The sequence below is a fragment of the Ammodytes marinus genome (genome assembly GCF_949987685.1).
Source record: "Ammodytes marinus genome assembly, chromosome: 1".
NCBI lineage: Eukaryota > Metazoa > Chordata > Actinopteri > Uranoscopiformes > Ammodytidae > Ammodytes > Ammodytes marinus.
The window spans coordinates 1,482,020-1,501,861 of NC_137230.1; the positions used below are offsets into that span (position 1 = coordinate 1,482,020).

Sequence of the window (19,842 nt, forward strand, 5' to 3'; positions counted from 1 at the left end):
CACAGTGCCAAAACCACTGGTAAATGGTTTACTGACCATGGTATTACTGTGCTCAATTGGCCTGCCAACTCTCCTGACCTGAACCCCATAGAGAATCTGTGGGATATTGTGAAGAGGAAGTTGAGAGACACCAGACCCAACACTGTGGATGAGCTTAATGCCGCTATCGAAGCATCCTGGGCCTCCATAACACCTCAGCAGTGCCACAGGCTGATTGCCTCCATGCCACGCCGCATTGAAGCAGTCATTTCTGCGAAAGGATTCCCGACCAAGTATTGAGTGCATAACTGAACATAATTATTTGAAGGTTGACTTTTTTGTATTAAAAACACTTTTCTTTTATTGGTCGGATGAAATATGCTAATTTTTTGAGACAGGGATTTTTGGTTTTTCTTTACTTTTTTGCCAAAATCATCAATATTAAAACAATAAAAGGCTTGAACTACTTCAGTTGTGTGTAATGAATCTAAAATATATGAAAGTCTAATGTTTATCAGTACATTACAGAAAATATTGAACTTTATCACAATATGCTAATTATATGAGAAGGACCTGTACATAGTGCATCCAGAAAGTATGCACAGTGCTTCACTTTCACACGCTTTTTATTTTTAATACAGTTACAAAGATTTCAAACAAACTTCTTTCACGTTGTCATTTTGGGGAATTGTTTGTAGAATAAAAAAATTAACAGAATGCATTTTTTAATAAGGCTGTAACATAACTAATAAAATGTTCATAAAGTGAAGCACTGTGAATAGTTTATGGATGCACTTTGTGTGCGCGTATGTATATAAAATATCCGACTCAGAACATTAAAAGCAAGAAATGAGTGTTATAAAATTTTATTTATTTACAGAAATGTAGTCCAATCACATGATTTTTTTTTTATCATAACGAAACAATAGTCAGAGGATCACATTTTAAAACACCACTGAACATAAGATACAGTCCCCTACAAAAGTATTGGAACTGTGAGGCCAATTCCTTTATTTTTGCTGTAGACTGGAAACATTTGGGTTTGACACCAAAATATGATTATGAGACAATAGATCAACATTTCAGATTTCAATTCAAGGTATTTACATCTATCTGATTCACAACTGAGAAGATAGCATTATTTTTAAAGGAACAGATAGACCTAAAATAAATTAAAATGAATAAGATTTAATATTTTGTTACAAATTCTTTGCTTGCAATAACTGCATCAAGCCTGTGACCCATTGACATCACAAAACTTTTGCATTCTTCTTTTGTGATGCTTTTCCAGGACCCAGGCTTTCACCGCAGCCTCCTTCAGTTGCTGTTTGTTTTGGGGGGTTACTCCCTACGGTCTCCTCTTTAGCAGGTAAAATGCATGCTCTATAGCAGGGGTCTCCAAACTACGGCCCGCGGGCCAACTGCGGCCCGCTTTTTATTGGCCCGCGGCTGATTTAAAAAATATAATGTAATATGGCCCTTTGATTTTTTTTTTTTTTTTGCATTTCTTAGTTAACCCACTAGTGCAGGGGTGTCAAACACTGATTGATTGGCCCGTGGCACATTTTAAAAATATAATGTAATATGGCGCTTTTAATTTTTAAATAATTTAAATGCACTCATTATATTACAGAGAAATACTATGTCCCATAAAAGAAAATGAGCAACAAGGCCATCCCAGAGGACCCTGCATAATATTTTATTTTAAATTAATATTATTATGGAAAATCTGTGTCCTTCTCCAATAGCTTCTAATTCATCTGACACAGTGTCTCCATTTTTTTTCATACAAAATTATTCAGATTTAGCCTCTTAATTTCCATCTCAAAGTGCACCAGATTCATGCATTTCACTTTAAAGCTCCCATATTATACACTTTTCGGTACTATTATACACCATATTATATGGTCTTAGTGGTCCCTAATACATTTTTCTTTAATTGTTTGCTGAAAAAAACTTTCAGATAATGTATTGTACTATGCTGATGTTCAGCTAATCTCACAATGGCCTATTTTTTAAAAAGAGCTGCAGCTCCCCTCGTAAATATACAATCTTTGCGCTGCCCCCGCCCCCTGTCCGGAAGCGAAGCCAGATACGCCTCGCCCTCTGTCTGTCAGGGCCGTGGACCAATAAGAAATAGGGGTGTGGGCTGCACAGTGGAAGCTTCTGGCTTTCCAGTTTGTGAGGTCAGAAAAGGGGAAAATTCTGACTGGAGTATATTGGGGGGGAGGGGTGGGGGTTTCAGAAAGGGGGAGAGTGAGAACAGGAGAGATTGTTATTTTAGAGTATATTGGGGGGGGAGGGGGGGGGCGCGGATGAATATGTAAAAATAAAATAAATAAAAATAAAATAATTTTGTGTTTTTTATATTAAGATCACGGCATAGCTGGACAAGAGTTCTTCTGCTTCGTTCCTCTCACTGCATTTACATGCATTCATTATATTAGAGAAATAGGTCTCGTTAACGAAAAAGAGCACCAAGCCCAACCCAGAGGACCCTGCATACATTTTTTTATTTAAAATTAATATTTTTATGGAAAATCCATGTGTCCTTCTTCAATAGCTTCTAATTCATCAGACCCAGTGTCTCCAAAGTATTTGTTCACACAAAATTCCTCATATTCAGCCTCTTAAAGTGCACCAGATTCATGCATTTCACTTTAAAAAGGTGAAAAAAAATCTCCCGGGGGGGCATACCCCCGAACCCACATAGGAGGGTCTGGTTCTCCACTGGCGAATATTTTCCTCCGCTGAAATTTGTTCTCTGAGGGGGGGCTCACTCTCTCACACTTTGAAAACCCCTGCTATAGAGCATGCATTTTACCTGCTAAAGAGGAGTAACCCCCCAAAACAAACAGCAACTGAAAAAGGCTGCGGTGAAAGCCTGGAAAAGCATCACAAAAGGAGAATGCAAAAGTTTTGTGATGTCAATGGGTCACAGGCTTGATGCAGTTATTGCAAGAGAAGAATTCACAACAAAATATTAAGTTTTATTCACTTTAATTTATTTTATGTGTATCTGTTCCAATACTTTTGCTCACCTTAAAATGCGGTGTTCCTTTAAAAATAATGCTATCTTATGTGTTGTGTATCAGATCCAGATGTAAATACCTGGAAATGAAAGCTGAAATGTTGATCTATTGTCTCATATTCATATTTTGGTGTCAAACCCAAATGTTTCCAGTCTACAGCAAAAATAAAGGAATTGGCCTCACTGTTCCAATACTTTTGTAGGGGACTGTAAATAGTGTGATATGCCTTTTAAAAGAAAGCGGACAATTTAGTAGCAAAATTACTTGACAGCAGCTTTTGATGCAACAGAACCTATAGATCCATTAAAGGATGCTGACTGTTACGTGTGGGAATCATCTATCCAATCACACACTACACCTGGCTGAACAGTTTCTTCTCCTCTCAAAGTGTATCTAGCTGAGTATGCCTATTCTAATATCTTGTAAGTAAAAGTAACTTTTAAAGTGAGCGACATGATGACCAACAGGATACAGTTAACCCTCTAATTTTGAGGAGTCAGCTCAGGCTAACATCACATGGGGAAATCTGAAAAACGCTATCTGATTGTTGTCTAAAATATAAGCATACCAGTGAAAGACAAACAGAACAGAAATAAAGATAGAACTGCCTCTCTTTCAGTTGTCAAACAACTAACAGAGTGGGACTGAACAGAACAGCTACTGTAGATTGCTGTCTACAATTGCTTGTCATCAGCAGGTTGATGTTGGGGTTTGCCATTGTCAGCAATGCAGACAATATTAATGCTATTCTACAAGTGAGATTACGTAAGATACTTGAGTCACTGCAATTCAGGCATGTTCACAGTAGAGAAAAGGTCCACTGACCACATACAAATCTTGTATGTACAGAATCAATAATAGTAAAGTGTTTACCCTCTAAATAACTTCACCACATCTATAAGGATGTGTGGTGGGAGGACTTCAAAGTCCCATTAACTGTCTGCAGACAATTTTCGATTGCTTAACAGTTGTTATTCAACTATATGACAGAGCCGTGTATGACTATTCAGTCAGTACAAAAGTTTAGTAACTGTCTAATAATATCTGTATATTTATACAAATACACTCACTGGCCACTTGATTAGGTACACCGGTTCAATTAACACATTTAACTAAATCAGCCATCACATGACAGTAACTCAGTGCATTTAGGTATGTAGACCTGGACAGGACAACTTGTTGAATTCCAAAACAAGGACACCGGAAGGAAACTGAAGCTCAAATTTGCACAGGCTCACCGGATTTGGACAATACAATATTTGAAAAATATTGCCTTGTCTGATAAGTCTCGATTTCAGTTGCGACATTCAGATGGTAGGGTCACAATTTGGTATAAACAACATGAAAGCATGGATCCATCCTGCCTTGTATCAACGGTTCAGGTTGGTGGTGGTGTAATTGTGTGGGGGATATTTTCTTGGCACACTTTGGGCACCTTAGTACCAATTAAGTATTGTTTAAACGCCACAGCCTACCTGAGTATCGTTGTTGACCATGTCCATCATCTCAAACTGGTTTCTTGAACATGACAATGAGTTGACTGTACTCCAATGGCCTGCACAGTCACCAGATCTCAACCCAATAGAGCCCCTTTGGGATGTGGTGGAACCAGAGATTCACATCATGGATGTGCAACCGCCAGATCTGCAGCAACTGTGTGATGCTATCATGTTAATATGGACAAAAGTTCTATTTTCATTTAGAACTGGTGCTAATTGTTAAATAAACGCTTATGTAATTTATCTCTCCTCTGCTCTGTTTTGTGAAGGTGGGCGGGGCTCCACCGCCAACAGACACACACACACACACACACGCAGATCTTGGCACAACACCGGTGCTCCACCGCCGCACACACACACACACAGCCAGAGAGGTAGAGAAGAGAACTACACGCGTTACGTATTCTGTTTTTAGAACAATTGTTTTTAAACATTCCGACATCAGCCGGCCCACATTCGGGAGGGAGGGGGCCGCACGGTGTCTTGAAGGACGCGGGCTAGCTGCTAGCAGCTGTCACTCAGGAAAATCTGAATGACATGGCTTCCTTTAAAAATCGAGTGACACAAAGTCTAACGGCACTGTCGCTACCCAGTGAGCTCATATGCCACACAGATGGGTCGTCTGAGGTGGAGGACTTTTCTTATTTTAAATTGTTGGCGGTTTCTATCGTAGTGTTAGGAGACAGAGTAGCGCAAGTGAGTGAGCGGCAGTGTGTGTGTGTGTGTGAGCGAGGAGAGCGAGCGGTAGCGTGTGTCAATCAAGTGAAGTATTGTGTGTGTGTGTGAGCGTGCGCGCACAAGCGAGATAATGCAGACACTGCCGGTAGAAGTGAAGTGTGTTAACCCCCGAAATAACATCCTTGGAGGGATGGTATAACAGTAGTACTAGTAGCTCATGGACCAGCCATGGACCTGTGAAGAGCGTGACCGGCTTTGCGGCGACGTGACATGGGTACATGGGGTCAAAAATGTACGCCATTTTTCGAACCCGAAGGAATTTTTTTTTTAAATCTTAGTAAAGTTCTTAATTTACAATAAAAAAAGGGTTAGCATATATGTGTTCCTTAACAACATAGTGATTTAATTCAGCTTCTATCTCAAAAAACAAGTAAAAGGGTGCAGTTACACTTTAATGTGTGCAGGTCAACACAAACATCAGCAACAGTTAGCAGATGAACATATTATTTATAGCCTGCAAAACGGATTGTTTTAGGCCTGAAAAAATGTCTTGCAGAAATATTTTTTAAAGAATTGCTGTTTAAGTTCTTAACATAGTTTTTGTTATAAATCATGTCCCATTTGCAGTTATTGTAGGTTTAGAAACTAAAAAATTAAAAAAATTCCACCTCAAATAATATTTGAATAATAGCCTCCACTTTCAGTATGACCCTTAACTCATCTATAACACTGTCCATGATGTGTTTGTACATTGTAAATAAAGAGCAAATATACCAATTATTTGAACAACACTAATAAAAATAAAGTTTGTTTAAGGGTCAGTAAAAATTGACTTCGGGCAAGTACAATTCAGACTAGAATTCAGACCAAGCCCCAACCACAGCTAGTTCTACCAGCATCCAATGCGGAAGTGACAAATTGCAGCTGAACCGAGTGGCCACTAGGGGCATGTTTCAAAAGAGAGCAATTTCTCGTTGACTCCCATGTTAAATGTGCCGTTTTCACAGCATTATTAAACCTATTTAAGACCTGGTACAAAAAAAAAACATTCTAGTCTGTATGTTTAGGTCATATCTCCATGACAACACTGAGGTATGATTTTTTTTCTAGCAGGCTAGTTTTTCTTCTTTTGGAGGTTAAAATGTATGGATAATTAGGGGCGCGGTCCATCAATGTATGGATTTAATGTATTTTAATTTAGGACAAAAAAAGGTGACTATTTTAAAAGGGTATGATGACTTTCTATAGGCACTGTACATCTCTGACCTGAACCGGAGACGGACTGGCCTTTTTTAATTTGTTGATCACTCAACAACACTGACAATTTAGATTCTTGAAAAAGGGTAACTCAAAAGTGAAGATGGCTGCCTCTTGGCAAAAATACAAAGATATCAACATTTCGGAGACAAGCTACAGTATCACGATGAAGCTACGGTACATTCAGCTCAGTCATGACTTAAGATGCAGCATAGTTTGTTGCCTTCAGACTCTTCTTCGGGTCTTTTCATGACTTCTACGGTCTAAATCTTCATTTTGCTCACACCAATGGCCTGAAAAAATGAAAGTTGAAGCCCGGTCAGAACTGATATGGACTGGGTACAAAGGGTCGGCCAACAGCGTCCCATGTTCACAAACACCATTATCTGCTGACAGACGACACAAGAAGTGAGAACATCCAATATGGCTGCAAGAGCATGTTGCACCAGCTCTTGTTATTCCATGGAAGGTACTGAAGAGTTGCTGGTTCTTGGAAACCTGAGAAGGAAGGAGGTTGTCCCCTTGATTACAGTACTTGCCCTCATTAATGAGTCAATGAGAGGGAGGTTGAGGAGTTTGTTGTAATTGGTGTCAAGAAAGCTTTGTTTATCCAGGAGATGGGACTGCAGCCCTGGTCGTGAGGTATGATGCTCTCAACGTGTCTTCTTGTAGTAAACAATAGTGGCCACCAATACTACTGATGCTACTATGGCTACTGTCCTCCACTGAGAGAAACCCCGGATCACCCCTTCCTAGAAAAATCAAGAGAGCAAGATGAGAACTTTGGATCCTGACAGATGCACAATTAAGACCTAGGGGCCGGTTGCACCAACTGGGCGTAAGCTAAGCCTGTTCGTAACTTGGCGTTCAAAGTCCAACCTAACAGTTACGCCTCATGCACCAAATGGGCTGAGCATTCTTTTCACTAAGATCAGGCGTAAATCTCTGTAATCACACGCCAAGTTTTTTTTATATGTTTGTTAGTATTTACGTTGGACTGTTTTGCAGTCAGTGTGTCCTTGTACATTTCTATCAGTTTTCTTATTTCTGAATCAGTGAAATTTCCTTTTCTTCTCATTACCTCCATCGTCTCGGATGTCCAGTAGCAACAAAATAACGTTTAACGGCACAAGTTATCCTAGCAAAGCCAGTGATGTGCGCATTCCATGGAACATTCTCATGTCTAAGACCGGGCGTAGTTAAGACCAGTTGGGGCAACCTATCCATGAAGTTTAAATCCAGGGTTTTCCTACCAAAGCAAGGCTTAAGCAAAACAACTAAGTGTTTTTGTGGAGCGCCTAAAGCTGAATTATGTCAATGGCTGAAGGAATATCACAATTGATGTAACCGTGAAACAACCGCGAAAGATCTGAGAGTTGATGAAAAACAAAAAAACAAAGCGGTGGCTTTTGGAGACAATTCGAGGCCAAAGGTTTTTTTATTTAAAAGTAGAAAAAAAAATGAAACTGAAAGTTCGAGAGGGGTCTGGCTGCAGACCTCAACTCCACTGGGCTGCAATTTTTTTAATTTATTTTTTTAACCGTCTAACCTATGGTATTAATCAGTTATAATTATTCTTATCGGTTAAACGCTTAACCATGGACATCCCCACGTTAAATCCCTACAAAGAACTATATTTTTTATTTAAAGTTGGTCCGATGAACTTTCTGTTTTTGTTAATTCTTGCACCCCTATTTGACATATGTACCCATGACAAAGGCATTAAGAAAAACTATATAAAAATAGCATTCTTTGCACAGATGCTCGAGTTTACTGTTACATGTAATTTATGATCATCAGAGGCAAAATGAGACTGAAATATTTAAAAGTTCCTCATAGTACCTTTAATGGGGCGCTTGCTAAACAAAGTTGGACTGTGTCTTTTTCTGATAAAAACTGCTGGTCAAAAGATTTTTTCTTGTAAACAACCATGCTTTGCTACCGTAAGTTATACTAACATAGAATACATGTTAATTTATTGACTAGTTTTGCTTGCGATTCACCATCCGCAAACTCTGAGGCTGCTGTGTCAAGGTTTACTCCACAGATGAATATAGTGATATAGTTAAACTGTCACGTTATAAACTTCACACAGCTCAGAATAAACATAGTTTCTCCAATTTCTCCTGTTTAGACGTTGCTATGGTCGCGGCTCCTTCTGTGATTGACTGCTGTCAAAAAACTAGAACTTCAGGTAATCTACTGTATGATTAGTTTTTCACAATTAGTGTTGCCGGCTGTCTCTCAAATATGGCAACATTATTAGTATAATAAAACCTGGGATCCCGGATCAACATTCCAATGCCGGCCTGCAGGTGTGTATGGACTCACCCAGCCTCCCTGCTGCACTATCCAGGAGTACAGCTGTTCTCTGATCACCTGCAGAACCCAGCTGATGATGGTCCTGATGTTCTCTAGATGGTTGCTGGTCAGCGCCTTCAAACACAAAGCAAACAGTGCTGAGTGAACATTTCCCTACATGTTCCTGTACTGTGGTGACTGGAGGTGGCCAGCTACTCTGAGGATCTCAGTGAGCTTAACAGTTGGGACAGACTATGACCATATTGATCTGTGGTGTCGGTTTGGGTTTGTTCGTAGCAGCTGGGTAGCTAACTAGCTGTGTGCAGACTGCCAGGAGGCAGAAACAACAGGAGCAGATGAAGTAGTATGCAGCTCACTATATATATATATAGCAAATACTTTGTATTATACACATGATGACTTAAGATACAGTGGGGCAAAAAAGTATTTAGTCAGCTACAAATTGCGCAAGTTCTCCCACTTACAAATATGAGAGAGGCCTGTTATTTTCATCATAGATATACCTCAACTATGAGAGACAAAATGAGAAAAAAAAAATCTAGAAAATCACATTGTCTGATTTTTAAAGAATTTATTTGCAAATTATGGTGGAAAATAAGTATTTAGTCAATAACAAAAGTTCATCTCAATACTTTGTTATATACCCTTTGTTTGCAATGACAGAGGTCAAACGTTTTCTGTAAGTCTTCACAAGGTTTTCACACAATGTTGCTGGTATTTTGGCCCATTCCTCCATGCAGATCTCATCTAGAGCAGTGATGTTTTGGGGCTGTCGCTGGGCAACACGGACTTTCAACTCCCTCCAAAGATTTTCTATTGGGTTGAGATCTGGAGACTGGCTAGGCCACTCCAGGACCTTGAAATGCTTCTTACGAAGCCACTCCTTCGTTGCCTGGGCGGTGTGTTTCGGATCATTGTCATGCTCAGGCATGAAAACTCATGAGCCATGAAAAAGGTGAGAAGCCCGAAAAGAAACAACGGTAGGGGGGTCTGGGGGCATCCCCCCAGAGGATTTTTTTTGTGATTTGAACATTTAAGAGAAGCAATTTGGTGTATTCTGGTGAAGAGAATTAAGGACAATAAAAACGTTGTCAGATGAATAGTAAAATGAGCAAAACAAGTTAGTCAGCCAACCTTCTTGACGCTTCCAATACAAAGTGTGTAGGCAGCCTATTTACCAAGAAAAACGTTAAAAACAGCTTAGAAAACGGTTAAAAATGCTGGCAAAACCAGCTTTAAATAAGACAGAAAATAACATGGAGCCTCAAATCAATCACACCAAATTCCCTTACAATAAACTAACTATTTATATTGTGGCAAACAGGATTTTCCTTATCTTTGTTACACAATATAACACATAAGAATACACTGTCACCATAGTTAATCTCGTGTTCACGCACTCACACACGCACACACACACACACACACACACCTCAGTCGTGCGCAGGAACATAATGGTGCAAAATGAGACGATAGTGGAGGAAGCAGGTGAGTGTGTTGTTTCGGCGCTGATCTGCTAAAATCACTACATGCACGGCCAGAACACCACGCACCATTCAAAAACAGCAATAGACAAAAGCACATTATTAACTTGAGGTGACACGTTAATCTGCAGTGACAATCCGCCAACCGCGGCTGTTAATCAGCGCGAGCATAAAGCAATGCAAATGGCTGTAAAACAACGGTTGGCAAACTCCGTGAATTTATTTAAAAAGTGATTCACATAAACCGAGTAGGCACTAGGGTTGCCACCTTGGATTTAGGGAAAAAAGGGACACTTGATGTTTGGGGCGGAGGGCTCGGCCATTATTAGGCTACCAGTTCAGACTGACCAGTGTAATGACCTATAATAACCATAAACATCTACGGTGCTTTTTACAGTAGGATATATAAGGAGACTGAGGTGGGAACCCTGGACCTTGTAGGGTGGTCCGGGGGAATGCTTCCCCGGAAGAAAAAAATGCAACCTTTTAAAGTAAAATTCATCAATCTGGTGCACTTTGAGAAGAAAATTGCATGCAACCAGGCCCAGGGGCCCAAGGGCTCAGGGGGGCCCTAAGCCAGAAATACTGATATTAACTTTACATGTCACATTGTCAAAGAGCTCAGTCACTCATGTCAATAACAGGGTCCAAAAAGGTATCACCTAAAATAAGGAAATAAATCATCATGGGCCCCTCAACTAGTAGGTGAATAATAGAAAAGCAAGTGCAAAACTAAAGCATTATTAGCTCTGTTTTAGGGGCTTCATGAGGGGCCTTGAAGGCCCCCTCACACCTACAGTAATAAGCTTTCTATGTGTAAATTATATACTGTTCATAAAAAGTAGCTATGGGGGAGAGGGAGGGGGGGCTTTAAGAGTCTGGGCCCATTATCTCATAATCCGTATATGAACCAAATGGTTTCCACTATCTTTTTAAAAATAAAATAAAAAATAAAAAAAAGTGGGGGGCCCCACACTGGGTCTTGAAACGGGCCCCGAGATCGTTGAGACCGCCCCTGCCCGCTTGTCGTGCCGCCTGACAACGGAACGCTGCGCTTTCTCTCTGCCCGGCCCCGCTAGCCTCTCCATTGAGAATGCATTAGTTGGCGCAACAAACGCCTCGGCCCGTGTGAAACGGCCTTAACTGCTGAACGAAGGAAATCAAATGAGGTTTTGGCATTTTCCCCCAAAAAACGGGACAAATTGTGTCCCGGGAGAGATTTATTTTTTCCCGGGACAGCTGGTGAAAAAAGAGAACAATTCTGGGAAAAACGGGACGGGTGGCAACACTAGTAGGCACATTAACACGGTAAAATACTAGTACTGCGGCTACTTGAACGCTCCGATGACTCGGAGAGAAAAACATTTAACTTTCCTGCAGACGCTCTGACTGACGTCACCGCCCCTCAATGACAAACACTGTTTCTGATTGGCCAAATGACCGTCAAAGCTCATATGATAGGAGTTAACATCCGTCAATCATAGTTAATCACTATGGTCACACTATGTCCATGCTCCGCTCCCCCCCCACACACACACACACACAAACACACACACACAGCTGGCCATCAGCTTTCACTCAAAACCTCACGATACATGGCCCCATTCATTCTTTCCTTTACACGGATCAGTCGTCCTGGTCCCTTTTCAGAAAAACAGCCCCAAAGCATGATGTTTCCACCCCCATGCTTCACAGTAGGTATGGTGTTCTTTGGATGCAACTCAGCGTTCTTTCTCCTCCAAACACGACGAGTTGAGTTTTTACCAAAAAGTTCTATTTTGGTTTCATCTGACCATATGACATTCTCCCAATCCTCTTCTGGATCATCCAAATGCTCTCTAGCAAACTTCAGACGGGCCTGGACATGTACTGGCTTAAGCAGGGGGACACGTATGGCACTGCAGGATTTAAGTACCTGGCGGCGTAGTGTGTTACTGATGGTAGCCTTTGTTACTTTGGTCCCAGCTCTCTGCAGGTCATTCACTAGGTCCCCCCGTGTGGTTCTGGGATGTTTGCTCACCGTTCTTGTGATCATTTTGACCCCACGGGGTGAGATCTTTCGTGGAGCCCCAGATCGAGGGAGATTATCAGTGGTCTTGTATGTCTTCCATTTTCTAATAATTGCTCCCACAGTTGATTTCTTCACAACAAGCTGCTTACCTATTGCAGATTCAGTCTTCCCAGCCTTGTGCAGGTCTACAATTTTGTTTCTGGTGTCCTTTGACAGCTCTTTGGTCTTGGCCATAGTGGAGTTTGAAGTGTGACTGTTTGAGGTTGTGGACAGGTGTCTTTTATACTGATAACAAGTTCAAACAGGTGCCATTAATACAGGTAACGAGTGGAGGACAGAGTAGCCTCTTAAAGAAAAAGTTACAGGTCTGTGAAAGCCAGAAATCTTGCTTGTTTTTGGTGACCAAATACTTATTTTACAAAGGAATTGACCAATTAATTCATTAAAAATCCTACAATGTGATTTCCTGGATTATTTCCCCCCATTCTGTCTCTCATAGTCGAAGTGTATCTATGATGAAAATAACAGGCCTTTCTCATCTTTTTAAGTGGGAGAACTTGCACAATTGGTGGCTGACTAAATACTTTTTTGCCGCACTGTATATGATATTTGGCCATGTTTGAGTAGTCCAGTATTTTGCAAGAAAGAAACAATAGATCCCCATCCATCTTTTAGAAGGAGGAGCCGTATCAGTATACACTATACAGCCCCTGCAGCTGCTCTGCCTGGCAGTATCGGCTGCAGCTATGGGTGTGGGTATGTCCTGTGGCTTCTCTTTACTGCTCCTAACATGACCTTTTGAAAGTTCCATAGACACCAACCTGGAAAAAAAATCAAGAGGTTAGGTCATAAAGCCTCTTAAGTGGAGTGAGATATTTTTCCAAGTACAAGTAATGCAGATTTAAACTGTACGTGATGGGAGCATGGTAGCATGTGTATTGGTCATGGGTGCAGGGTAAATGGTTGGTAAATACATCAGCAAAATAAATCATGCATTGCAGATTACCAATAGAACCCCCAAAGGAAAACCTTCAGGACAATCACTTGGTATCCCCACCATGAAAACAATAGTGATAAAAGATTTAGCACAGTTGCAGCCCTGTTGAGAAGCATTGCTCTGTGAGACATGTGTTTCTCTGTGCTACCTTGTATATAAGTCTGTAGGCCAGATGAAAGAGAGCCACCACTCGACCCCAGTTGATGCCATCAGCAAAGATGTTCCTGGCCACCTTCATGAAGATGTCCTGAGCACAGTCGCCCTGAACCTGGTTGATCAGTCTAACAAGAAGATATGGACATATTATAAGAAGGGTGCACATGTGTAACGATTTTATAAAACATAAACATTGAGGAAAAATCAGTAAAAAATTAAAAATAAAATAAATGTATATAAAGTTTTGAAAATGATTTAAATTTGATCAGAGGGGTATACTATGAAGCAAACTCAACAGAGCCTGGCTCTCTTTTCTTGATCTGGTTCAACATAACACAAACGCTCGCTCAGAGCTGACCGGTATCACGAAGGCGGTTATCAACTTCCTATGTTGAACGAGGGTTTCAGCTTCAGGCTCTGTGCGCGTCCCCATGAAATGGGGCATTTGACCAGTCATTTGACTTTGCTTCCCTACAAATTGAGGAATACATACAAATACACAAACGGAATAAATGTGTGTCTATTTTTCCAATCGTTCTCGCAGTTTTTAACGTGACATTGTATAGCAATTAAACGTTGAACTCAGCGGATTAAAACACTACACCATTTAATTGATTTGCACTATGACTATAAATAGGCTAATTTGCTATATTTATAGCCTACACTAGGCCAATAGTTCCACAAGGATGGCATGACACTGTCCCCTAAATACAAAACCTGTAGTCAGGGACGTTGGAAACATTTTCTTGGGGGAGGGGGGTGCTGTAATTGGGAAGAGGTTCAGTAATGGCCAACACAGAAGTAGGCCTACTGGTTATTATGAGCAACTGCATGACCTAAGACTTTAACTTAAAATAATGTGATTAGAATTACAAAGTATCCTTATAGAAAGGCCTGTAGATAAAAATAAAACTAAATAATTCATTAAAGCGGCAACGAGTAACTTTTAAATATCTTTTAAACAGCCTCATGTTTCCTCTCATAATCATAAATTACCTTTAACAGCAAACAAGTCCATCAGTGCAAAGAAAGACGTTTTTATATAGTTTTTATTACTGCATTTGATCTGGTCGTACACCCAGTCCGATTTTCGGTTCACGCGTGCATGCTCTATGGTCACATATCCGCATTGGTCGCAGATTTCAGTGTGGCGCAGGAACGCGATTTGAGAAGCCTATGGCTCCAGGTGAGGGAAGGGGATAGGGAGACCAGATCCCAATTCACCAGATGTGGGACAAAGACTACGTTTGTGCGGGACAAAGTGCCGTTTTCTTTAGCAAAATAAACTCGTGTCACCACCAGTAATGCCAGAGACACGGCTTTCTATATTAAAAAACACTATCTTTAGATCAGCGCGCAGCAGTTAAGTTAGCTACTGTTAAACAAATAGAGTTAAGGCTGCGGCTTCACATTAAAAGCATTTCACTGGCTTCACATAAGCATTTCACTTGACAAACGTGAGTTGGCTTTTATTTTGAAGTAACAGAAAGGAAATGCCGAAGCAGGCAGCACCTTCACAGAGCCACTGAGCCCAGCAGCCCCCCGACAGTGCGATACACACACACAGAGACAAACGGAGAGACGCACACTCACAGACTGCTGTCTCCACACAGCTATCGGATATATAGGCTACCAGATTATAAAACACGCATTTAAAAAGGGGGGCTCACTTTCAATAACAATGCGGGACAACGTCTCAATTTGCGGGACGTGTGAAAAGTAATGGAAATGCGATCTGGTCACCCTAGAAGGGGAGCGGGAGCCTTGTTTGAGACAGTTATTTGTCGTCATAATTGATAACGGGGCTGAACCATCAAAGCAAAAAAAGAAAATGCAATGAAGAAAAGCAAAAAAGGGAGAGTGATAGGCGGGTGGGAGGGCGTTGCCAAGCAACGTATAGGCCTACACAATTTCACGGAGTGAACCTAGACTGCAGTGTTTACTCCTAAATGAATGAGCGGTAGCCTACAAAAGACTCGTTCAGCTCCGTGAGAGGTGACAATGCATCAACTCATTGCAATCAGGAGTGTTTAGCACTTACTGGCATTAGTAGATGCTGTGTCACCACCACTCTCACCGAGCCGAAATGAGTCCACACACGGACACGCACCATATTGCTTCCTGATTATTTGAATCTTGCAGCCCTGCACGAGCAAGCAAACAGCTTCACGACAGCTGGCGTCGTAATAATACTACCGCTTTTGTTCAAAGGTGTCGCCAACGTGCCGACTTACTCGTAGTGCCTTTAAATGGTTTAGGTTGTGATTAAACCTTGGTTTGGGACACATTTTAAATGGAGGTCTGGGGAAATGTTTGAGCATTCAACCCTTCATTTCCTGCATTCTGGTGAATTTGTGTGCACCAAATTTATATAAAGTAATTGACAACATTTAGGTTCCCGGTGACAAACATAGAATATAACACAATGCAGTAATATCAGGCATTCTGTATTGCTTTCAAATATTTATTCTCCTGTATTGTTAAACAATTTGGTTTAAAAAAAAAAAAGTAATTATTCATGGTATTTTACTTGCCTGCAATCTTCAAATATTTTAAAATAATAAAGTGCAAAATGAGGTTATCATCCTCATTTTGCTTCCTTAGCTACTAGTAGTGACTGAGTGTGCAGTGGAGAGAGAAATATATGCAGACAGATAAAGGGAGGAAGAGATAGCTTTATTTTATAATTTAGCTTTTTGATTTGTGAGAGTGATCATCGCTGACTTTGGACTGACTCCCGCTGTCTGCTCCGTGAGGCTCGAGCCCATCAGCTGAGCGAACAGCTGTCCAACACTGAGATGAAAAACGAAACTGAAACTAAACTATCCTGGACTGACTTAAAGCCACTACGAGTAACTTTGTCGGTTGGCAGCCCCTTTGGACAAAAGCGGTAGTATTTTTACGACGCCAGCTGTCGTTAAGCTGTTTTCTAGCGCATGCAGGCCGTGCGAGTGTCAAATGATTAGGACGCAATATAGTGCATGTCCATGTGTTGAAAGTGTGAGGGCACCGGACTCTTTTCGGCTCTGTGAGAGTGGTTAGTGACTCTGCATCAACTAATGCCAGTCAGTGCCACACACACCTGATTGCAATGAGTTGATGCAGGTTCACTTACCACTTGCACAGAGCTGAAAGATTCCGTGTCCTCACAGAAAGCGAATGAACGAGAGATGGTAGTTTATATGAATCACAATGAGGTAATGTGTTTATGTTGTTGTAAATAATGACTATTTCAGATGAATAATGGTCATCTGATGATGGTGAGGCAAAGTAAACTTTGTTTTAGTACCGCTCATTCATTTAGGAGTAAACACTGCAGTCTAGTTCACTCCTGTGAAATTGTGTACACGTTGCTTGGCAACACCCTCCTCCTACCAGTCTATCACTTTCCCCTTTAGCTTTTCTTCATTGCATTTTATTTTCTTTCTTTGATGGTTCAGCCCCGTTATCAGTCATTATGACGACAAATAACTCTCAAACAAGGCTCCCGCTCCCCTTCCCTCACCTGGATGGATAGGCTTCTCAAATCCCGTTGCTGCGCTACACGGAAATCTGCGACCAATACGAATATGTGACCACATGCATGCGCAAACCGAAAATCGGACTGGGTGTGCGACCAGACCAAAAGCAGTAATAAAATCTATATAAAAACCTCTTTCTTTGCACTGATGGTCTCGTTTGCTGTTAAAGGTAATTTATGACTATCAGAGGAAATATGAGGCTGTTTAAAAGATATTTAAATGTTACTCGTAGTGGCTTTAAGGTGGAGCAACCAAATATAAATGAATAAATATTGTACTAAACTGTAGCACAAGTTATAAGTTTTGGAATTGAATTTGAATCAGTAACCTACAGTGGTCCACATTCTTCGCTCAGCCACTAACTGTTTCGTATTACACATGTGCCGATCACGTGCACACAGCCTATTTTTATATTTTTTATATTCATGTGCGTGCGGAACCTTGAGACACACAGAAACAATTATTTAATTAAAATGTGCACCCCCACGCCCATGCCTGTAATCTGTATTTTTCTGACAAATATGAATCCAGGGTTTTTCCTGCATAGAGAAAGTTTTGGCGCGCGCCAAAGCGGATTTATCCAGCGCCAAAGGAAAATCAGGAGCGCCAAAATGATAAAGATTGAGAATAATATAGCTATTTAAAACCTCTCCAAATTCAGCCCAATTTAAGTCATCCTTCTTGAGGGGCTGGGCAATAACTTGAATTTCATTTTCGATAACTATTACGGCTTCCCTCAATCATGAAAACAAAATAATCTTTATTAAACTATCATTGTTCCGCACGCCGGGGCATGCAGGCTTGTAAATGCAGCGAACCCTTCTGCTATGCGCTTCGGCTGGCCCCTCCCTCACCTGAGCTATCGTCTGGTCCAGAGAGTAGGAGGGAAATGTTGCGCATTGCCGGGTGTTTTGAAAAACTTCTAGATGATGAGACTAAAAGGTAAAACAAATTTTGTTGTCTGAAAACACTTCAGACTCACAACAAACTAAAATAATGTGCAAGATTTGTCACGCGCGGACACGCGACCGCCAGACAGACATAGAGAGAGAGAGAGAGAGAGAGAGAGAGAGAGAGAGAGAGAGAGAGAGAGAGAGAGAGAGAGAGAGAGAGAGAGAGAGAAAAGGCATATACGACCTGATCTGCACCTCTAAACATCCAGACCAATTTGTTTATTAACTTTAAGTTGAATCATAGTGGTCTATGACCAAGCTCCTTGACTCCTGCCAACACAACTGTCAACACTACAATGCAACTGCCTATCCACCATGCTCCTTGACATAAATAAATCATGCCCTTACATTTAATGCTAGCAAAAGACGTGCCCTATCAACACCATTTACAACTGGTTATTTTTATTTTGACATATTTATTTTATTAAATTATTAAAAATATGTTTAGCCTATTTCTATTCTCCCTGTTTTCAGTTCAATTAGGAACAGCCTTTGTTTAAAGTCCAAAGTCATGGTGTTATTAGAAACCTTGTTAAAAGTAAAATAAATGCATAATGTTCTTAAATCAATGATTAACTGTCTTTAATAATCGTGATAACACAATGTGATTACTCAAAATAATCATGATTATGATATTTTCATAATCGAGCAGCCCTACCTTCTTCCATGGTTTAGATCAATTAGAAACCATTAAAGTATTAAATAGGTAGGCCTAGTCATTATTAGTATTTTGACTTCATATCTAAAGGTTGTTTATTGTGATTTCATAAGCGTAAGTGAGCTCCATGGTAACGCAGTGATTGACAGGCTGACTGAAATTCTCTTTATCTGGACAGCCCTCTCCCAACCCCACACCCTCTTAAAATACACAAACCGTTTGCCTTTACTGTTGCACATAGCCGCGACCCCAAAGAAAGTTGGTTGCGTACTGACCCCCCAAAGGCCCATTCTGAGCCAGGAAAAACCCTGGAATCTACTGTGCAGAAGCTTAACCTGCGAGTCTGTAGCGATGTCCTTATGTGACAGCTGTCACCTGTCACGTCCCAAACAGTTTATTCATTTCATCGCCCTCACCTTCCCCTGATTTTCCAGTGATATTTGGATGTGATGTCGGCTACTGTAGGCCTACCCATAAAGAGAAACTGAAGGATTGTAGGATAGCGCCTTGCATATGGTTAAAAAAGAAGCCCACAGTGAAATAATGTTGCAACATGTGATTTTATAGAACGCTTCATTAACAGCCAGTGTGTGTAAATAGCCAGTTAAAATCATTAGAGGTGAGAGCACCGAGTGGCGCTGCATACGGTGGGCTTAGGCTATTGTATGCATGTTGCAAAAAGCTGCAGCGCGATGTTACAATTCACTCTGATGTAAGAACATGGTCTAAAGACTTTAGCCCCTTTTACACAGCCAGTGAAAGCCGGGAATATGCCGGCCTTTCGGCCCTCCGCCCTGCTGTGTAAATGCGACAGTTGCGGAACGAGGGAAGAAAGGTGCGAGTGATCGTTCCGGGAATTTTACTACCTCGGGGGGTAGTAAGATTCCCGACACGATCAGTTCCGCCTCTCTGTTTAAATGCTCCAGCTTGTTGATGCGGAACTGGGGGGCGTTTGACGTTCCATAGTCTACGTTCTAAACATGCGACCATGTTAGCAGTTGAAGGACGTGTGTTTAACATTAACCACGGCGGCCTGATGTCCCGTAAAAATCACCAAATAAAAGGAACGGCGTATAATCTAGCTGATCATAAAGTCCGTTGCTCAATCCAAACCCCCGCGCTTCATTTTGCAGAGTGTATGAGTCTATTTCTGCCCAGGAGAAGTTGTACAATGGGAAAGCTAAGCTAGGCTAAGTAAGGGATAAAGTATAGCGAACGGGTCACTTGCTAGAAATAAAGACCGACAAGGTGAAGCAGGAGCCCGACGCGCAGCGGAGGGCTCTTGCTCTAGGTTC

The 19,842-nt window shown here is 41.1% G+C and overlaps 1 protein-coding gene across 1 annotated transcript in view; it reads right to left on the minus strand.

Moving 5' to 3' along the window:
* Positions 1 to 840: 840 nt before the first annotated feature.
* LOC307250563 (apoptosis regulator BAX) overlaps positions 841 to 19,842 on the minus strand; it is a 37,101-nt gene continuing 18,099 nt past the window's right edge. The window contains exons 4-6 of the mRNA XM_080027680.1: positions 13,408 to 13,540; positions 8,777 to 8,881; positions 841 to 7,197 (exon numbers count right to left, since the gene is read on the minus strand). Of these exons, the coding sequence (XP_079883806.1) occupies positions 7,099 to 7,197; positions 8,777 to 8,881; positions 13,408 to 13,540 (337 nt within the window). The 3' untranslated portion in view covers positions 841 to 7,098. The remainder of the gene's footprint in view (positions 7,198 to 8,776; positions 8,882 to 13,407; positions 13,541 to 19,842) is intronic.